We start from the raw sequence: 19,664 nt of genomic DNA on the forward strand, positions 1-19,664 counted from the left end.
CCAAAAGGAAGCCAGCTGTAATCCGTTGCTTTTGTATTTATTTAGGGATGGCACTGCTTTTGGATTTTTATAGGATTGTTTGGGGATTGCATTGTTTTGGGATTTTTGCTAGATTGTTTGAGGATTGGATTGCTTTTGGATTGTTTGGGGATTGGATTGATTTTGGGTTTGTAGTGGATTGTTTGGGGATTGGATTGCTTTTGGATTTTTATAGGCTTGTTTGGGGAGTGGATTTTTAGTGGATTGGATTGCTTTTGGATTTTTAGTGGATTGTTTGGGGATTGGATTGTTTTTGGATTTTTAGTGGATTGGATTGCTTGGATTGTTTTGGGATTGCATTCCATTGAGGATTGCTAATTAACATATTTCAGGGTGCATGAAGCCAAAAAGAAGCCAAAAGCAATCCGCTGAGTACAATGGGAGTTTCTGGAGTTAAATAGGATTTAAATGTTTGGGAAAATCCAGTAGCAATCCACTTTCAATCCAGATTTTTTTGGTAGGGTTGCTTCCTTATCAGGCGCACATGATATTTCTCGTCGTGGTCATCACGCACACCACACACGTCTTGTTAATCTCCTTCACCGGCACATGTGCTGTATCCTTCTCCAACATATTGGGGGGTTCTCCCCTTACACATAACACAGTGAAATCGCTGCTTAAAATAGGCCTTTCTTCTCCCCTTAACTTTTCCACATGCATTGGGCATTTTTAAGTCTCTTTCTTCGCGTTGCTCTCCCACCACACACATAACCTATTCTTCAGCATCTCACACCGCACACATCTGGTCTTTCTCGCCTTCTGCATTTCCCAGACACCAATCCTTTGTTCACCCTCTTTCCCCCTAATTATAGTGTAGGGGTTTCTGGCTTCCCCCAATACACATGCATCGCATATTCCTCTCATTTATATCCCCTCCTCCTCAAACACACTCGTTTCGGGACATGCCCTCTTTAAACACTGCGCACACAATGTTTTGTCTCCTTCCACATCACGCTCGTTAACCGCTTCTCTCTATCATCACTAAAAAGCACATACGAACTTCCTCTCTGTCCACATCACACTTTGGTTCTTTCGATTTCCCCCCATGCCTGTCTCGTTTTCTCTCGCACGCACACACATCTGGCATTTCTCTCCTTTCCCATCACACGCACACACACACATCTGTTCTTTCTCTCCTTCGCCATCACGCAGTAATCACATATTTCGTCCTCTCCCTCCTCACTCCAGAAGGTATGTCTTTCCTGCCACATTACTCATGAGTCGCTGTCCTCGTCACTCCCCACACTCACAGGCGCACTTATTAGAACTTTCTATCCGCCAACCACACCAGGTTACACACACACAGTTTTACGCCGCCCCCCTCTTCTCCCCATCCCCCTCTCCAAAATCTTTACCATAAACGGGGGCTTTGGTTTGGGAACATACAAATCAAAGGGGAGAGACCCCGGTCTTACCTGTCTCGTGGGAAAAAGCGTCCCTGTCCTCCTCCCCGAAAATCAAGCGAAAGTCCAGCTCCTCGTCCTCGCAGCCGGCCGCCCCCATGATAACCGCTAGGCAGCCACTAACGCCTGTTTACTACTAGGTGGCTCGCAAGTCCGAGCGTGCCGTGTCAGCCAACCATAATAACGTTTGTTTTAGGAGAAACAACGGCTTGGTCCCTTTGGGAAAACCTCGCAATGAGAAAGTCTGTTCAGCAGCCACACGATATAGCTGGGCCCTTCTATGTTAATTCTCCCTTTGTGCGTTCTCTCTCTTTCGCACTGTCTTTTTTGGGGCTTATAATAGCAACTTTTCCCCCTCCCTTCAGTGGGAACAAAAAAATTGAAAACTTCCCAAGCCCTGCCCACTCTAGCTGCTGACTGACAGTGGGGAATCCTCGCCTTCCCTTTTTTGGGGGGCGTGTCCCTGGAAGGGTTTGCCTCAGTTAGCTGAGTGCTTATTGGACCAGTCTGACAACCTCTTGCCGGGATAGGTTTCTGTGAGCTTTAAGCCGGGCTGAGTTTTCGCTGCTAAACTTTTTTTTGAAAGTTTGATTTGAAGGGAGTCTGGCGTTGCAGGAATTCCCACCAAGCAGCGAGCAGAGAGACTCGCAAGCCTTTACACATTGGGACTTCAAAGTGCTTATGGGAGTTGCAGTCCGCACGCACCTTTCTCTTTCTAGAGCTCTGTACATTTCCTCCAGGGGCCGAGTCAATGGCAAGCTCGAGATGAGATTAATGCGCTGAGTCGGGGAAGAAGGGCAGCTCACTGTGTTAATGTTCATGCATACTTCCTAGGCAGTGTAGCGGTTTGATCGTGAGCTCGCATCTTGGTTGGCTCAGACCGTTCAACCATCAGGCCCTTGTTGATCACTTATTAATGTGTCATAAAACACAACATATTTTTTTTTCTATAAATCGTGCAACTCCATTAAAATAAATGGTAGCCTCTGTCCCAGCCTGATATATGGTTTCTGGAGAGATGGACAACCTCTACTGCAGTACAAATAGCTCTTGGGTAAGATTGAAGTGTGAATTTAACGCACTCCTGCGACCTCCAAGCTGCCGTTCCCCCTCGGGTTGGAAGTACCACCCAAAGTGGCAGGGACGTCATTTCACCAAAATGCCAGGAGTAGCAGAAGTGACATGACACGACCCTTGACCTCTGATGACATCACATGAAGATGTCATTTGACCCCACCCCCAAATGGATCATGCGAAGCCATGGAACACAACCTTTCACCCCTTGACAAAACAGCAAGTGGCATCACATAGTATTGTGCCTAAGTACACTACGATAAATATGATTACAACATCACTGTAATGTAATATACATTTCATACAAGAATGAATCACCATATGTATCATTAATATCAGTGTGTATAGGCCCGTATTACCAAATTACTGTGAATGCAAGCAGACGTCCAAGGCCAAATGATAATGTGTTATTATGTAGCACTTACGTTTAAGCGCTTTATAAAGAACAAATATCCACACAATATCACCCAATCTGTGTGGGTACTCATTTATAGACATCAGAAAGGATGAAAGCCAGAGTTGGCCATGCCAGGATTCGAACCTGCAACCTGCAGATCACACACAATTAGCAGCAGTGAGTGCTCAACCCACTGAGCTTTCTTACCAGCTATAGCTATCTCATTGGTTATAGTAAAATTAGCAGTAACATGGCTGAATGTTTTTAAAGTCAGAAAGCAAATTACACTCTGTAGTGGGTACCAATAAGATGGTAACTGAGCTTTAACCACAGGCCAGTTCATCTGCAGGGCTGGTGCAAAGTTGGCCCCATGTCAAGCCTGAGTAGATCTACTTTTCAGGCTTCAGATGTTGGCAACATACATACCAACTGTATATTAAAGAGTTTAGATTAATTAGTGCAGTGAAAGCAGCACACTCACACAGCATCCCGTACTCTCTGCACTTGTTACCTCATACATGCAAACAAAAAGCCTGAACAGCATGCCAGGGCGAAAGGAAAGATAGACAGATTACACAGCATTAATTGTGGCAAGTGGTGCTATGGTCAAACATTTCTACACTGTACACAAGCTTTTAGGCACACAGATTTTGTCAAGTGACCGAGGACACCGAGATGGAATGTCTTGTGATGATCGTAACAGAGTAAACGGCAGAAAAATATATATTATAAATGTAACTTGCAAAAAGCAAAATGCATATAGATTTGTCTGCATTGTTTGTTTTATTATTTATAATGTGCACCAGACCCGAGGGTATCAGAGCGCAGAAAGAAACAAGAATATTTTCAGCTTGGGTTACAGAGCTGTACAAGTATATACAGCAAGGATAAAGTCAACATGTTCTATACAGTCAGGAGGTCAAAAAACATTTCAATATTATATACAGGCAGAAATAGGGACGAAGCTAACAACAGAATATTGAGAAAAACATTTAGATATTATATACAGGAAGAAATAGGGACGAAGCTAACAACAGGATATTGCAAAAAGCAGCATTATATACAATGCAGAATACTGGGGTAGAGCCGGCAGGCTGGCCCCCTACGTTTTTAGCGGTCATTTTCTTTAATCAATTGATGATATTGTGTCTGAAGTGCGGGTGTGTCTGGTCTGCCCTCAGGGAAGGTGGTAGGGAGTTCCACAGCTTTGCAGCTTTAACTGAGAAGCTACACCCTGCAGCTTTGGTGAGTTTAAACCTTGGTACCATCAGGCAGTTAGAATTGGCAGTTCTTGTTGGCCGATTAGATGATTGTCTATTGAATCTTTCTATAAGATAACGTGGGGTGGCGTTATTTTGGCGCTTATGTGTTAGAGAGGCAGTTTTTAGAAAGATTTTATCATTGGTAGTGAGCCATTTATTCTCTCTCCTTGTCTCTGATATATGTTATTTTTTTGCTATACCCAACGCTGCTCTAAGGGCGTTGTTTTGGAGAATCTGAATTTTGTTAATAATATATTTATTAGCCACCAGGTATAGGGAGTTACAGTATTCCAATTTGGATAGAATTAGGGCTCTGGCCAAGATGGTGCAGCTGTTCGTAGAGAGGAATGGCTTGGCAGCTCTAATTAGCTTACAGGTGTAAGCAGTGGCACAGGCCATGGAGTTGACCTGTTTGGTAAAGGAGAGGGTGACGTTTAAATAAAAATCTAAGGTTTTTTCTTCTTTGGCAACATTGATGGTGTTGCCATCGATGTTAAAGGTGGAGTATTTGTGGCCGAGGTTATTGATATTGTGGGTGGTACCGAGGATGATGAGCTCAGTTTTGTCATCATTCAGGCATAGTCCGTGAGTAGCCATCCATGCCTGGATGATGAGGTAAACTCTATGGACCAAGGCCAAATCCGTAAGTGGTATGAGGATCTGGGTATCATCTGCATAGTTAATGTAGGTGATACCAAGACTGTCAAGATCATCGAAAATGGGGCTTAGTGAATATGTTATACATTGTGGGTGAGACACATGAGCCCTGTGGCACTCCACAAGTGATGGGAATGGGGCCGGCATATGCTGGTGGTGAAAAGACACACATGGTCATATTGTTCAGTAAGGATTGTATCCAGCCTATGGCCTCTTGAGAGAAGTGCGCAGCCGAATCCAGGTGGTTACAAAGGACTTTGTGGTCCATGTGGTGAATGCCGCTAATAAATCAAGTAGAAGTAGCAAGGCAGTCTTTCCAATGTCCTTGATTGTATCAATTTGGGCCTTAAGGTCTATCAGCCCTGTTTCGGTCCCATGTTGGGGCCTGAAGCCTGACTGACGGACTGCGAATAGTTGGTTCTGTTCTAAGTACTTCTGTATTTGGAGGTATGCTACCCTATCTAAGATTTTAATCAGGTATGGTTTTGTGGTAATTGGCTTGTAGTTGGTGGGTATGGTTGGATCTAGTGATTGTTTTTTGAGGAGTGGGAGTACCCAGGACTCCTTTAGGTTGCTGGGGATAGTGCCAGTGGAGAAAGATGCGTTAATTAGCTTTGATATGAAAAGTGATCGATCTCTGGCAGCATCTTTAATAATGTGGGCTGGTCATTTGTCGCCTTGGCAGTTTAAGGGTCTGAGGGTGAGGATGACTTTTTCAACCTCGAGGATTGAAGCTTTAGAGAAGCTGAAGCGGAGTGAAGTTTTGTGTGAGGGCATGGGAGTGCTCGGTTGTGGGATCGAATTAGGAAGGTTGCCTTTTTTGTTAGCAATCTTATCCTGGAGGGTTGCTACTTTGTTAGATAGGGCTTTTTGAATATTGGTGCACCAAATGTGTGTCCTTCACACAGTTGTCTTGCACAGGGATTGGGGTTTGAAGTTTTTTTACGATTACGAAGAGTTCTTTTATGCTTCAATTAGCTTGCAAGATTCTCTTGTTGTACGTGACTTGTTTGGCAAGGAGTATTTCTTTCTTGTAGAGGGAAGATATATTGCTAAGGTTGGACCTATTGTCATCAGAGGGTAGTTGCCTCCGTGTAGCTTCGCATTGTCTTTTTTCCATTCTCAGTGTTTTGAGGTGTAGGGAGAACCAAGTATTCAAATGCATTTTGGGTTTGCTGTTTCTCAGTTTTAGTGGGGCAATAGAATCTAAGGCTTCAGTCGTTGTTTTGTTGTATTCATTGCCTAGAATGGAGGGATCAGTGGGCTCTGGTAGAGAGTTGAGTGTAGGTAGTATTAGAGGTAATAATTTATCGATCGTAATGTTTTTTAAATTCCTATTTTGTATAGAGGGGGCCGATGGGTTGTTTTTGATAGTCAGCATTTTGGATTCTAGTGAGAATGCTAGAAGATGGTGGTCTGTCCATAACTGAGGGGTAATGTACGTGATGGAGGCATTGCAATTATAATCTGCCACCCAATCAAGAGTTCTTCCTTTGTTGTGGGTGGGGAGAGTCACTCTTCGAGTAAAGCCTAGTTCGGTTTCGCGCCAGCGATTATTGCTGCTTGCTGGTCTTTAGGGTCTTTAAACCCCGAGTTGAAATCCCCTAACAAGAGTACTTGCGAGGTATTTTTTAGGTTGTCGGAAAGGATGGAGGTTAAGTCCTCCTCAAACGACCCAATGGAGTCTGGGGGTTTGTATATTAAGTTGATGGTTAGAGTTTGGGATCCGGAGATAGGTAGTTTACCTATCAGGGATTCGCAAGATTTAGCATCAGATGAAAGGGCTAGTCTCATGGCTAGGTAGGACTTAGATATTAGAGGTATGCATCCTCCACGAGCCTCAGTTCTGTCTGCTCTGAGTATCGTGTAGTCCTCAGGGACTGCGAGAATGAGGGCGGGGCCGGCTGCAGCATGTAGCCAAGATTTGGTGATAGCTAGGAAATCAAACTTTTCTGCCTGTATAAGGTCACCTATCTCCGTGGCATGAGCCACTAAAGATTGGGCAGTTATTAAAGCCCCCTTGAGGTGCAGAGCATTATTACCTGTCAGTGGTTTTAGTGGGATCTGATAATCTATTTCGTTCTCAAGTAGCGCATTATAGGGTTTGTCCTGCTGGCAATTTTGATTCTTAGGTAACAGAGGAATGAGATGATTAGTGTACAACGTTGTGTTGGTGTGTTTAGTTAGTGGGCATTATTTCCTAGTATTTATGTTGAACATCAACCTGGCGAGAGGTTTGAATAGTTTAGGTAGTCCAGAGTGGAGTCTGTCATTTCTAGAGAAGGTGCTGCATGGTCTATTAGTTTTGGGTAGGCCCTGAATACGAGCACGTTGAGATTTAACGGTTGTACTTTACTCAAGTTGCTAGGTACCAGTAGGGTGGATAGGTCATCCATAAATGCTGATAGATTAGCTCTTATGGTTGAGTACGGTCCAGGTGGGGTGTATGGACCTATAGTCCTATTCACTGAGATCAGAGTTAGTATGGCCCTCAGTAGGACTGTATATATGCCCGCCACATACATAATGCACTAGATGTCTGATGCTGTATGTTATTTTACATGTAGGGTTGTGATGTATACGGGTGAGTTGTCAGTGGCATACGTAGTGTGGTGAATACCAAGCACAGTGTAGTAGGATTGGCTATTGTGGTAGGTCAAGACTGGGTACTGAGGGGTAGGATCTGCTAACAGTTGGTGAGATGCAGACAATGAAAGGCTCAGTTTAATTGTTAGTGAGGCAGTCAGTAATCAAGACAAATCTAACTATGCAGGCCATAAGTAATCAAAGCTATCTGAAATAGTAGGCTAATTCGATTTTGCTACTAATAGGGTGAGTCAACACAGTCTGAAATAGTAGGCTAATTCAATTTAGCTACCAATAGGGTGAGACAACACAGTCGGAAATAGTAGGCTAATTCGATTTTGCAACCAATAGGGTGAGATAATACAGTCTGAAATAGTAGGCTAATTCCATTTTGCTACCAATAGGGTGGGACAACACAGTCTGAAATAGTAGGCTAATTCGATTTTGCTTCCAATTGGGTGAAACACAGACAAATAGCAGCGCTTAAGCATGTCAAGAATGAGTGGGCATGAACTCATTCAGTTTTGCTAAGATAGCAAAATAATGCTATATAAACATGTAATAGGCTGATTTCTCAATTAACAAATACTGAGTGAGGCAATGTGGGATGAAATTCATCTATTATGACATGCTGGGTAAGTTTACGAGCACAAGGGTAGAATGCAGGCGAGTACAAGGCTAGTGAGGAAATTGGAAAGGCAGTATGCGCTCAGCGTGTCAATTGTCCATGTGCGGTCTTTCGACGTCTGATGCTGAGGTAACTCTTATGGTAATGTGAGGCGGCTGTTAACTAGCTTTGTTAGCTGTCGGCTGCGCCGTATGCAAAGAGGGGGAGAAGGCGTAGGTTGGAGGGACAGTTAATGACAGTTAATGGCCATGGATACGGTATCAATAGGAGTCTAGTGATCGGGTTAGAGTACATATTGCTTACTCCAGGGTGAGGCGGGTGTTAGTTGGAGGGAGTCTCCTTGCGGCTCTGATGCGGCATAGACAGGCAGGAGACAGGTGCTGGCCTTGCTTGGGTTGGGCCAGCTTCCAACTTCCGGCAACTGCTTCCTTGTTTTCAGATAAGCAACGCCCAATCAAATCACGCAGCGTTGTTCATATGGTTGCTAGGCAACTGTACACAAAATGCAGGCGGCGGCCACAGAGGTAACCTCGTGGATTTCGGCCATCATGTGCACAAAAACAGCTGATTGCGCACAGAGATAACACTGATCTTTTTAAGTGAATTTGAGGTGTTTAAAAACAGACTAAATCAGTGACTCACCTCCTGAAGTGTGCCTAAAATAAACATTTAATGATTCTAGCAATTATTGTATAGAATTCCAGATAGGTATTTGTTAATCTGTTTCTTTCTTATTTAGGGTCACTGTTCAAAGTGTTACACTTATGGAACCCCCTGTTTTCTTTTGTTGTAAGAGGCCTGAACAAGAAAGCTAACCCCTACAGAAACAAAGAGCCACGTGGCATTGGCTACATTCCAGAAGCTTCCATTTGAAAAAAAGGGGTAGCAAGCGAGACCACAGGGGTGGCAAGGGAGACATCATGGGTCGCAGGTGCGACCCCTGGCGACCCCATTATGACGTACCTGCAAACTGGGACTCCCATTAGCAGACTCCATCCATTGAGCCCCACCCCAGGCCCCTGGAAACATGTTATGTATCCGGAAAGTTTGTTTAGGTGGTGCAAACAGAGTTGGTCAAAGGGACCTGCTCTTGCCTAATCTGAGATCCGGCATCAGACATCTCCCGGGATCTCGGAACCGGCCTGCCTCAGCCCTCACCCCAGCTTTACCAAGGGAAGCGGGGGATCCAAATGTGCATTTTACACTTTCATAGAAAAAAAAGTAATTAAAAAAATACTGCTTAAACTTGCATTCACTACTTTTCTTTGAAAAGTGTTTCTTTTTTTTCTCAGACCACCACACAAATACCCTGTAATTGTTGTGTCCCTTCCTTTGTATTTTATCACAGGTTATATTTATTAAGATATTATATTCTTGTCAAACTGCTTAATTGCAAATAAATGCTTTAGTTGTTTTGACAGCAGTTATTAGGAAATTAAACTGTGGGTTTATGGGTGCCCACTTATAATTTTCACTACAGGGGCAGAAATACCCCCACCTCCGCTCTCTCTGAAGATAAGCAAGCGATCAGCCCAACCCATCCCCTGGCCAAACACATTTTATAAGGAATTGCAAACAGTCATATGATGCCGTCATCTGCTGCAGCCACATCTCAATGGAGGGGGATTATTTCAGCTTGCCACTGTTGCCTCAAGCCACCACTGAATCGATGGACTGCCTTGCACAGCGGGTGCTACCTGTCAAAACCTCCTATCATTGCGGAGTGAGCATGCACACATAGGGTGACCAGACGTCCCCGTTTTGCGGGGACTGTCCGGAATTTGGTGCTCTGTCCCCCTTTCCCAAGATTATGTCCCCATTGGAAACTGCAGTGTTCCCGTTTTTTTGTAGTAAGTCTTCATAGCTGTCAGGCAGGAATGCACAATAGTGTAAGTTTGTGATAAATTAATTATAATATATGTTTATTTGAACAGTAACACTTAAACTCCCTTCTCTTCCAAACGCTACTGAAGTGTAGTGCCTTGACAGCCACTTTAAAGAGTTAGTCCTACTTTCATGTTAGTTGCCCTGTACCTTTTTTTATTTTTAAAATCTGGTCACCCTATGCGCCCTCTCTATTTGCATGTTCGGTCAGAAATCAAGGGACAGGATTTTTTGACAGTACTATTTTTGAAGAAACGGGCCGCAATATCATGGTTGCTTGCAATCCTATGGTGTGAAGCCATGCATTACGTGACCTGCCTGCATCCTGAAATATTGCACAATATTCTGCATATTAAAAGACACACGAAGGAGCCTGAGCAAGCCTCCCTCATCCCTATCTGCAACAAGAAGCCGTTTTTAAACTGAGCGTCTGTTCACTGAAAAGCGAAAGATGCGAAGTTTGCTCTGTCCAGCTGGCCGTGGCAATACAAAATTAAGCCACACCACCCCCTGCGTAGCCTTAAATTAGGCTCCGCATGGCAACTTTGAGCATCAGAACAAGGACAGCCCGATGGCTGTTCAAGAGATAGGAGACATATACAGATCTATGGGAGGGATTTGCTGACATAAGCGCTCAAGTGGACTACGTATGCAGTGCTAACATGAGTGCACCCAAAAGGCTTGTGCCCTTAAAGGCCAGTTGGGCTAGGGCAAGATCAGTCACATAGCAGTTTACTGACGAGAGTAACTTTTTGGATCCCTGAAGTCTTTTCAGACACAACATGCAGTCAGAAATAAAAGATGTTATTAACCAATATAACAGTAGATGTACATCACTTGCAGGGAGAAATGGCTAATTAGGCTGTGGCAGTGTTCGAACTTGTAAACTCCAGTTTAAACAGTGATAACAGCAGCAGGTGTGAATCTTAGGGATCGATCTCACTAAAATGTCCCAATGCAGTGATGTGCTGCTAACGAAATCTTGGTGCAAAATGATGGCCATTTAAAATCCAAAAGGACAAACGCTCCCTTTTATCCTTCCTAGATATATAACATTATTGCTATTGGGCTATTTATTTACTAATTTTATTGTTTAAAGCACGGACCTAGCTCAAGAGCAGCAGAGTGCTGTACAGAGTGTGGATAACCAGCATTTGGGCTGCCATCTTTTAACAGTCGCGCAATACTGTGAGGCCTGTGTGTCGGTATGTGCGCCCATTGGAATCAGTCCTTGGTCACGTGCTGTTGGAAGAGCTACGTTTTGAGAGATTTGAGAAATTGGAGAATTTTGGGGGCATTCCGAGCCGACACAGGGATTGCGTTCCAGCAGGTGGGTGCGTTTACTTTACTTTATTGAATTTCTAACGTGCAGCGGGGTACCCGAAGGCTTATGCGGGCACACATAAATAAATGGTAAAAACGGTGACAGTACTACAGTGTTGAGAATAGATCTCTGGTCATTCCATCAGTTTCTTCATTATTAAGGAGACTAGTAGAATAGTTGGTTTTTAATTTCTTTTTGAAAGAATCCGTGGACTCTGTTTCTCTTAAAACATGTGGTATAGCATTCCATGCTAGAGGTGCAGCCATACTGAAGGCTCCCTTAAGTGTTTTATTAGTTTTACATCTCCCTGTGTTCAGCAAATGAGTGTTGCTGGATCTCAGCTTCCTCTGGCTTTGTTTCTCTACTACCCCTTACAAGAGGTAGGTTGGCATAAGGCCTGTGTGACATTTATGAACTATCAGAATCAATCTAAATTATTTTCTAGCCTTAACTGGTAGCCAATGCTGGCTTCTCCTATCATCAGATACATTGTCTCTCCATTTGAGACCTTTAACTGTCCTCACTGCACTGTTTTGTATAACTTGTAGTCGATTGATTTCTTTTTGTGTGACCCCTATAAGTAAACTACAACAGTAGTCTATCTTAGCGCCAATAATGGCTCTAGCCATTGTTTCCGCATTTTCTTGTGATACTAGGGGCCAGAGATGGGTCAATAACTTCAGGTCGTACGTGGAGGAGGATATGAGGTTATTAACTAGGGGTATCATTGATAAGGTTTGGTCCAGAATTATACCCAGAGTTGTGACCTTTTTTAGGGTCTCGATGTGACAGTCTGCAATTTTAAAGCTATTGAATGCGGTTCCTAATTTAGCCAACTTACTGTTTGTTCCCATCACCATTAGCTCTGTCTCATCATTGTTCAATGCTAAGCCGTTGTTCACCATCCATATCTGGATAATATCATAGATATCATAGATCTTATTAATTTCTACTTCATCCAAATTGTGTACTCCTGTGAGGGGGATGACACATTGTGTGTCGTCAGCATAGTTATAAAATATGATGCCCTTGTATTCCAACATATCAAAGAAAGACACCATGAAAATGTTGTACCAGCATAAGGATAAGCATGCACCTTGAGGTAGTCCATGAACTAATCTTACTGGATCCGACTCTGCCTCCCCACTGGCTACCCTACCTTGCCTATCGCTTAAAAAAGAGATGATCCACTGAATTGCTTGCTCGGAGAAGTGTAAACTAGGGAAGGTGTTCCCATGTGGAAAAGTGAAGTTTGATTTAAAATGTATTCAGCATTAGAGAATGCAACAGACTTAACCATCAAATTCGTCATGTACATGGTATGAGTACAGGTGCATGATTTATCCAATAAATGAGGCACTAACTTGAAGTGGAAAAATCAATAGATCATTTAAGTTGTCAATTGTTTTATTTAACAAAAGGTCAAAAACTGAATAGATATTTAAACATTTCTGGTTGGACTAAACACATAAAATATATACAACAAGACACATTTGAAAGGAGACAAAGTAACAATAAGCAATGAACAGATTTATATTGCAAATGAGAAAAATGCAAGACAAGAAAAAAAGAAAAGTTTAATGCACATTGGGGCAGAAGGTACATGACGAATTTGATGATTAAGTTTGGTTGCATTCTCTAATGCTGAATACATTTTAAATCAAACTTCACTTTTCCACATGGGAACACCTTTCGTAGTTTATGTTTCACTACTCCTCTCAGTTCCCATGGTATAGGGAACCCCCCTTCTTGTTATGCTCGGAGAAGTGTGCTGTGTCCCTCAACGTGGTGGCCAAGATGGAATGGTCCACTAGGTCGAACGCTGCCGAGAGATCAAGGATCATCAATAGCGAAATGTGTCCTACATCCATTGCTTAGAGTAGTTTAGATTTCAATTTAAGCAGAGCTGTCTCTGTTCCATGGTATTTTCTAAAACCCTATTGATGTTTATTAAGTATGTTACGGTTATTAAGATATGTGGAAATTTGATTGTACGCAACCCTGTCTAGAACCTTAAGGAGAAAAGGTGTATTTGTAATTGGTCTATCAGGGATAATGGACATAAAGTAGGTTTTTCAGGAATGGTGCTATTCATGCTCCCTTTAGATCTTTAGGCACACAATTTTGAGACGCTAGTAATAAATTGGGGGCACATTCTTTAATGATCAATGCCGAGCACAGATCCCCCTTGCAGCTTGTACTTTTCAATTGTCTGATGACTTCTGCTAATTCTAACTCTGTAGTAGGTGTAAAATTAAATTCCTGTTGTGTATTAAGTTGGCTAAACCTTCTTGGTGTAGGTTTCAGTTGAATTATTAAGTGTGGTTCTTTTCTCGTCAATACTTTTTTGATGTTTTCTAATTTATTTGTCGTCATGACTTCCTGAATTAATGAGCACCATGCTTTATCTTTCACAAGTGGTGTTTTATTAGGTCCTTTGGGGCATTCCTGCCGTGCCTTTTTTTGCTTGCATAATTCCATGTTTATATATCTTGTCTGCGTCTTTCTATAATTCCAAGCTTGAAGCATCTAATCTCTTTCGGCAGTCGTGAAAGTATTTAAGTATTTCGTTTTTTTTGTTTTTTATTCTTGGATCTTTACATTAAACCATTTGTTATTTTTCCATGCTGTTAGACAAGATTTTACTTTAAAAAGTCAAATGTTTTCTGTAATTTCCTTGATAGAGGAGATAAATAAGGTGGTCCTTTCTTTTAGCGTGTCTGCCTCCATAATTTCTGAGCTTAGAGTGTAAGCCCAGAGTTTCAATTTTTATCTGAAAGAAGATACAATGATGGTGTGACCACGGGCATGGTTCTACTCCATTAACCTGTTAACATTGAGAACAGCCACCCAATCCAAAGTATGCCTCGTGAGTCGGGATTGTAACAGCTTACTGAAAACACAGGGTGTTGAGAACAGCCTCTAGTGTGCTTGCTTTAACATCTGATGGATCACAGAGCCAGTAGTTAAAATCCCCCAAAAGCAACAATTTGGTGTTGTCTTTAAGCAAGAGAAGAATACTATTGCATAATTGATCAGAAATGTTCGATGCTGTTGTTGGCGCTCTATATATCAATATTATGTTAAGGGTGGATTCAGTGCTTGTTGCTATTTGTACTGGAAAGACTTCACTGTCTGGTATGTCCTCTATTCTTACTTCTCTGATTTTCAGTTCCGATTTAAAAATCAGTGCAACCCCTCCTCCTCTGCCCTCTTTCCTATTGCTGCGCAATATGGTATAACATTCAGGAATAGCCATCCCTATGGCGAGTCCAGCTGCGGCATGTTTCTGTAAGAGCGCATATATCCAGGTCTTTGTTCCTGGATGTGTGCAGCAACTTCTGTTACATGTTTTATAAGAGATCTTGTATTCAGTAACATGGCTTTGAGTGGACAGATATGTTGAAGTTCTGTATGCCCTTGAATGCCCCTTGTTATAATCCCTCTGGTTGGATTGCTTTTGTGGTTGGGTATGTTGTTTATGGTGTCCCTGACTCTATGAGCGGATGAGTGGTGAGATCTAGTATTTACCAGGTTTTCTCTGGGATTTTCTGAGTCTAGATATTTGAATATTTCTCCTTCCCTCTCCCGAGAACATGGTACAGTCTCTCTGTGGGCCTGAAAAGCAACCTAACACGAGAGAACCAAATCTAGCACCTCGGGAGTGACAAAGGGATAGATTGATTTGATATCTCATGAGGTTGTGCATGTTTTCCCAACTGGTTACACGTTGTGCCTATGACTTTACCCCTGATAGGCTATTGTTTTCTAGTTTGGATCCAGCTGCATTAATTTCCTCTAGAACCTCTGCAATACCCATGGTAATATTTAAAGAGGAGGCAAACCGCTTCTTCCCGGCCCTTCACGGACCGACACAGACAGTTCTGTAGGAATGTGTGTAATGTAGTTTAGTTGACTTAGAAGTCGGAATAGAGATCTGCAAATATTTCATTCAAAGTAAAAAAGATTGCAGGATTATGACAAGAGAAGGATTGTTTGTGGGTCCTCTCTTTGAGGACGAGTTGCGATTCAAGCCAGTTAGCTGATTTACTGCACGAGAAGTATATGCCACCAGATATGTGGAGCTTCACCGCCAGATACGGCAGTGTTCTGCTTGTGACTGCTTTGTAGCTGATACATGCAGTCTTGCAGAGTTGGTTAATACCTGATATTAGTGAAGCAAGTCAGCAAGCACTATATAACAAAACAATGAAAAAATGAATATTTTGGGCTTTAAAATAGTGACATCCTTCCATATTGCCATTTATTGTCTGTAAATGCTCGGATGCTCATAGCATGCAGCAGGTTTTTGGATTGTCTGCCTAGTACTCGGCTCAAATGTCAGACATTCCATTCCAGTACCCAGGTATTCAAATGAAGTCAGATATTCCCATCAAATACTGAAGTGCTAACATCAGTTGCCAAGTATTTCCATCACATGTCAATATACTCAAATCATCTGCCATGCATTGCTATCAAATTCTAGGTACTCATATCACATGACAGGTATTCATCCAATGGACAGGCATTTAGACACATTCCAAGGTACCCACACCCCTGAAGGGGATTTCCAATAAAATCACAGGTACACTGTTGCTAGTGATTACCATAAAACTGCCCCACACTCATAACTTTGCCACACATTACCATGAGATGCACCTGTACTCATACCATTGCCAAGGATTGTCACCAAGTGGTAGGAACTCCTACCATTTCTAGATATTTGCCATTGTACAGCCAGGTACTCACTCCATTGCCAGAGAATACCATTGAATGCTTGGGCACTCAACCCTTTCCAGAAAGTTATATCAAATACCTGGGTACTGAATCCATTGCCCGGGACTACAATATAAATTCAACCACCATTTCAAGAGTGATTGGTCAAACGATAAGGTACTCATTTCAAAGTAGGGATTGACATCAAATGTCCAAGGTAAGCACTCCATTGCCAGTGGAAACTATCAGTGTCTGATAGTCAATCGATTGGATGGAATCATCACCAAATTCCAATGTGCCTGTCACAACTGCCCAGTGGTCGTTGTCGCATCGTTGGAAATGTGGGAAGTCATTAAGGATTGCCGCAATGTTTCTGCCTGAATGGCAGCAACAGTCTAGTTTTTTTCCAAAATGGTGCCCCACTGTGTCTGGCATCCCATTTCAGCAGCTCTGCTATGCCAGTTCGGTAAAGCTGCCTGCGGCTCTCTTTTCTTTTAATAGTTTCTTACTATTCTGGCTTCCTCATTTCTTTCTTTCCATATTTCCATCTCTTCCTCCATTACTGCCTGCCCTTCAGTGTGTATTTCTGCCTGACGGGTCCACTTGTAGTCCTGAAGACTTCCTTCCTTCCTCCATCAACTGGTAAATGGGAGTAACTATTTCAATAAGTTGTTAGCTGGATTACTTCGACTGGCCAGTGTGGAGCTTTAATGCCGCTGGCTTTTCCCCTGACTGTGGGTTTCCTACTGTACTCCACTTTGCTTTGCCTGAGGATATATACAGAGGAATAGCTGTGGGGTGCATTTACAGGCCCTAAACAGAAATCTCTGTCACCTGAAAAGCTGCATTAAACATTGCCACCAAAAACAGCTGTGTTTTGCTTTCCCTGGCACATGTGTGACAAAAGTTAAACATTGCACCAAGAACGGCTCTGTGTTTGCTTTTATTCCATCTGAATGACAAAAAGTTAAACATTTCACCAAGAATGGCCCTACGTTTACTTTTATTCCATCTGAATGACATAAAGTTAAGCATTTCACCAAAAACGCCCTGCGTTGCTTTCATTCCATCTGAATGACAAAAAGTTAAGCATTTCAGTGAAAACGGCCCTCTGTTGCTCTGATTTCATCTAAATGACAAGAAGTATGGACTACAGCCAAAATTGGCTTTGTTTGACTTTTAATTCACATGAGGGGCAAGAAATTCAACGCTCCAACTAGAAAGAGCTTTGTTTTACCTTTCATGTGAACAGCAGCACTTTACACATGGCAAAAGAAAAATGACTTTCAAAAGTCACGGGGAAAAGACGGCACAGCTTCAGGGAAATCTGTTGTTGGGGTGGTTGACTAAAGCAAGGTACATTATGTTTTCCCCCACTAGACTTCAATCACCTTCGAAATGGTCCCCACATCGGACAAACCAGTTTGGCCTAAAGCAGGAACCTTCACAAGTAAAAGCCCCGCTCTCACTGAAAGTTGCACCTACCAGTGAACCATTCCGCAGTAACATATGATGTGATTAAGGGTGATATAATTCCCTGCTCTGCCAGACTTTAAGGCAGAGGCTCAGGAGGGACAAAGAAAGCAAAGTGTGGATGGAGCATGACTAGGAGGGGTGCAACCCCTAATAAAGATGAACTGACAAACTTCAAATAGGGTCATAAAAATCTTTGGTTGCAAGCTGACCCAGGAAGACAGTGGGCTGTGGGGATGATGCGCCCCTCCCACAGAGAAGGACAGATCCTTTCAATTAAAATTTAAAGATTGATTTCAATTTAGGCATTTTTCGCAGCACTTAGAATAAGAAATTATTTTGTTTTATGCTATTTCTCCATGCAAGTTGCAGGTGTTTTTTTAGAGACTAAGTGCATGTTCCTAGGACTTTGTGGACTCAAATGGCCAGTAAAGACTAGTTTCTGGCTAATTTAAAAATGGGACAAATATGACAGTTGGTGGAAAGATGGAGATGGACATTATGAATATGCTTGATCATTTGCAGAGATATAACTGTTATACATTGTGTGAAAAGGACAAAAATGCGCCAAATGGCCATACTACATCATACGGATTAGGCAATCAATTTATCTAATTCCCCATGACCAGCCACAACTGCATATCTGCTTCACATGGCTGGGGCGTGTATACGTATGAAGTTATGAGGCCTAACTCAGTTTTGCTAAAAAGATGACCTGTGAGCAAAGAACTGTAATAAATGGCAAACAGACAGATGGTGCTCTCTCCCCTTGAACCAATAATGCCAGGGGGCGGAGGGAAAATAGTAAGCTGTCCTATCCAAGGACAGGAGTAATTATAGAGTACTCCCCCTAGATTGTACAGTAAGTAATGTAATTTGTGCTATATAAGGGGGGAACTGTACTAGGTTAGGGACAGACACACTAAAATCCGGGGAGGTCGGAGAGGAGGCAGCTGAACCATACCAAGGAGAGTGCAGTGACTAGACCACTTGCATAGCAGTCCAGAGTGTCCTGAGATCCAGCTGGCTGTCCAGAATCCCATCCAGGAGAGTGCAGAGACCAGACACCTTGCCCAAGCTGTCCAGAGTGTCCTGAGTCCCCGCTGACTGTCCAGAATCCCAAACCAAGACTTATTTTGTAAGTAGCAAATAACCCCAGCCATAAATTCCATTAACCTTTCCTTTTTGTAACATTGAATCCAATATTTACCCATCGAAACCCCATTGAAAATTCCATTGAAACCCCATTGAAATCCCATTGAAAGTCCCAAATTATCAGTATAATTCATTCACCTTCCCATAGAAGAATCTGTATTAGCCTGTGTATGTTAGTGGATTCCCTTTGATACATCTCTCAGTTATCTGTATAAATCTTTAGCATTATTTTGAAGTAAATCAAGGTACATTATGTTTTCCCCCACAAGACTTCAATCACCTTTGAAATTCACGTTCAAAATTGTTGCCATTCGAAATCAACAATCTTGTCGAGTGTTTTATTTAATTATTATATTAATTAAAGTATTGCCTCAAAAGAATGAGTCTCTGTACTGAAAAACAAATTTACCTGTGTATTGTGTGCTTTACCCTACAAACTTCTAATTTGCATCTGTCCTGTTAAAAACCCAAACCGTAATCCCATTGAGGGCAACCCCTGTTGCCTAGAATCTTATCTGTGATGTGTCTCTGTCCTTGTCCTTGAAAACTGATTTCCAATTTTGAAAGCTAAACCCCTTCCCTAGCTGCTTGTCATTGTGAACTCTAGTGTAAACGAATTTCTGTTTGCTGTTGGTATTTTTCCTTTTACATTTGCTTTCTCCCCAAAATCGATTTTCCTACTTTGTTTCGACATTGCCCTGGTGCGCTGATTAGTAGTCTCTAAGCTTCCCTATCTCCTCAAGTGTAAGCAAGACGAATTCCTTTCTATCTGTCCCCGAGTAGTTGTGAGTAGCCTTGTGAGTAATAATCAAAGTCCGGTTCTGCCGTTTTGTCCCAAAAATGGGTTTTCACTTTCCTTTCTGGCTTCCCATCTTGGGGTGGTGGGATTCATTCCAAATCCTATTTTCTATCTCTATCCTTAATCCTTGCCACTGCCTTCCATTCAAAGGAATTCCGTTAGCTGATGTGAGTGTACATTGGTGCTATCATTTGATTCAAAACTGTTCTTTTTCCTGTTTTGCCATTAATGATCTGTGTAAACTGTGATAGTATATCTGAACCAGTT

General features: G+C 42.4%; 1 protein-coding gene across 1 annotated transcript in view; it reads right to left on the reverse strand.

Annotated features, from left to right (window-relative positions):
• Nucleotides 1-1,793, reverse strand: part of NFATC4 (nuclear factor of activated T cells 4) — an 889,306-nt gene extending 887,513 nt beyond the window's left edge. The window contains exon 1 of the mRNA XM_069633813.1: nt 1,455-1,793. Within this exon, the coding sequence (XP_069489914.1) occupies nt 1,455-1,542 (88 nt within the window). The 5' untranslated portion in view covers nt 1,543-1,793. The remainder of the gene's footprint in view (nt 1-1,454) is intronic.
• Nucleotides 1,794-19,664: the final 17,871 nt, after the last annotated feature.

The sequence above is a fragment of the Ambystoma mexicanum genome, chromosome 13 (genome assembly GCF_040938575.1).
Source record: "Ambystoma mexicanum isolate Mex_15411 chromosome 13, UKY_AmexF1_1, whole genome shotgun sequence".
Classification (NCBI taxonomy): Eukaryota; Metazoa; Chordata; class Amphibia; order Caudata; family Ambystomatidae; genus Ambystoma; species Ambystoma mexicanum.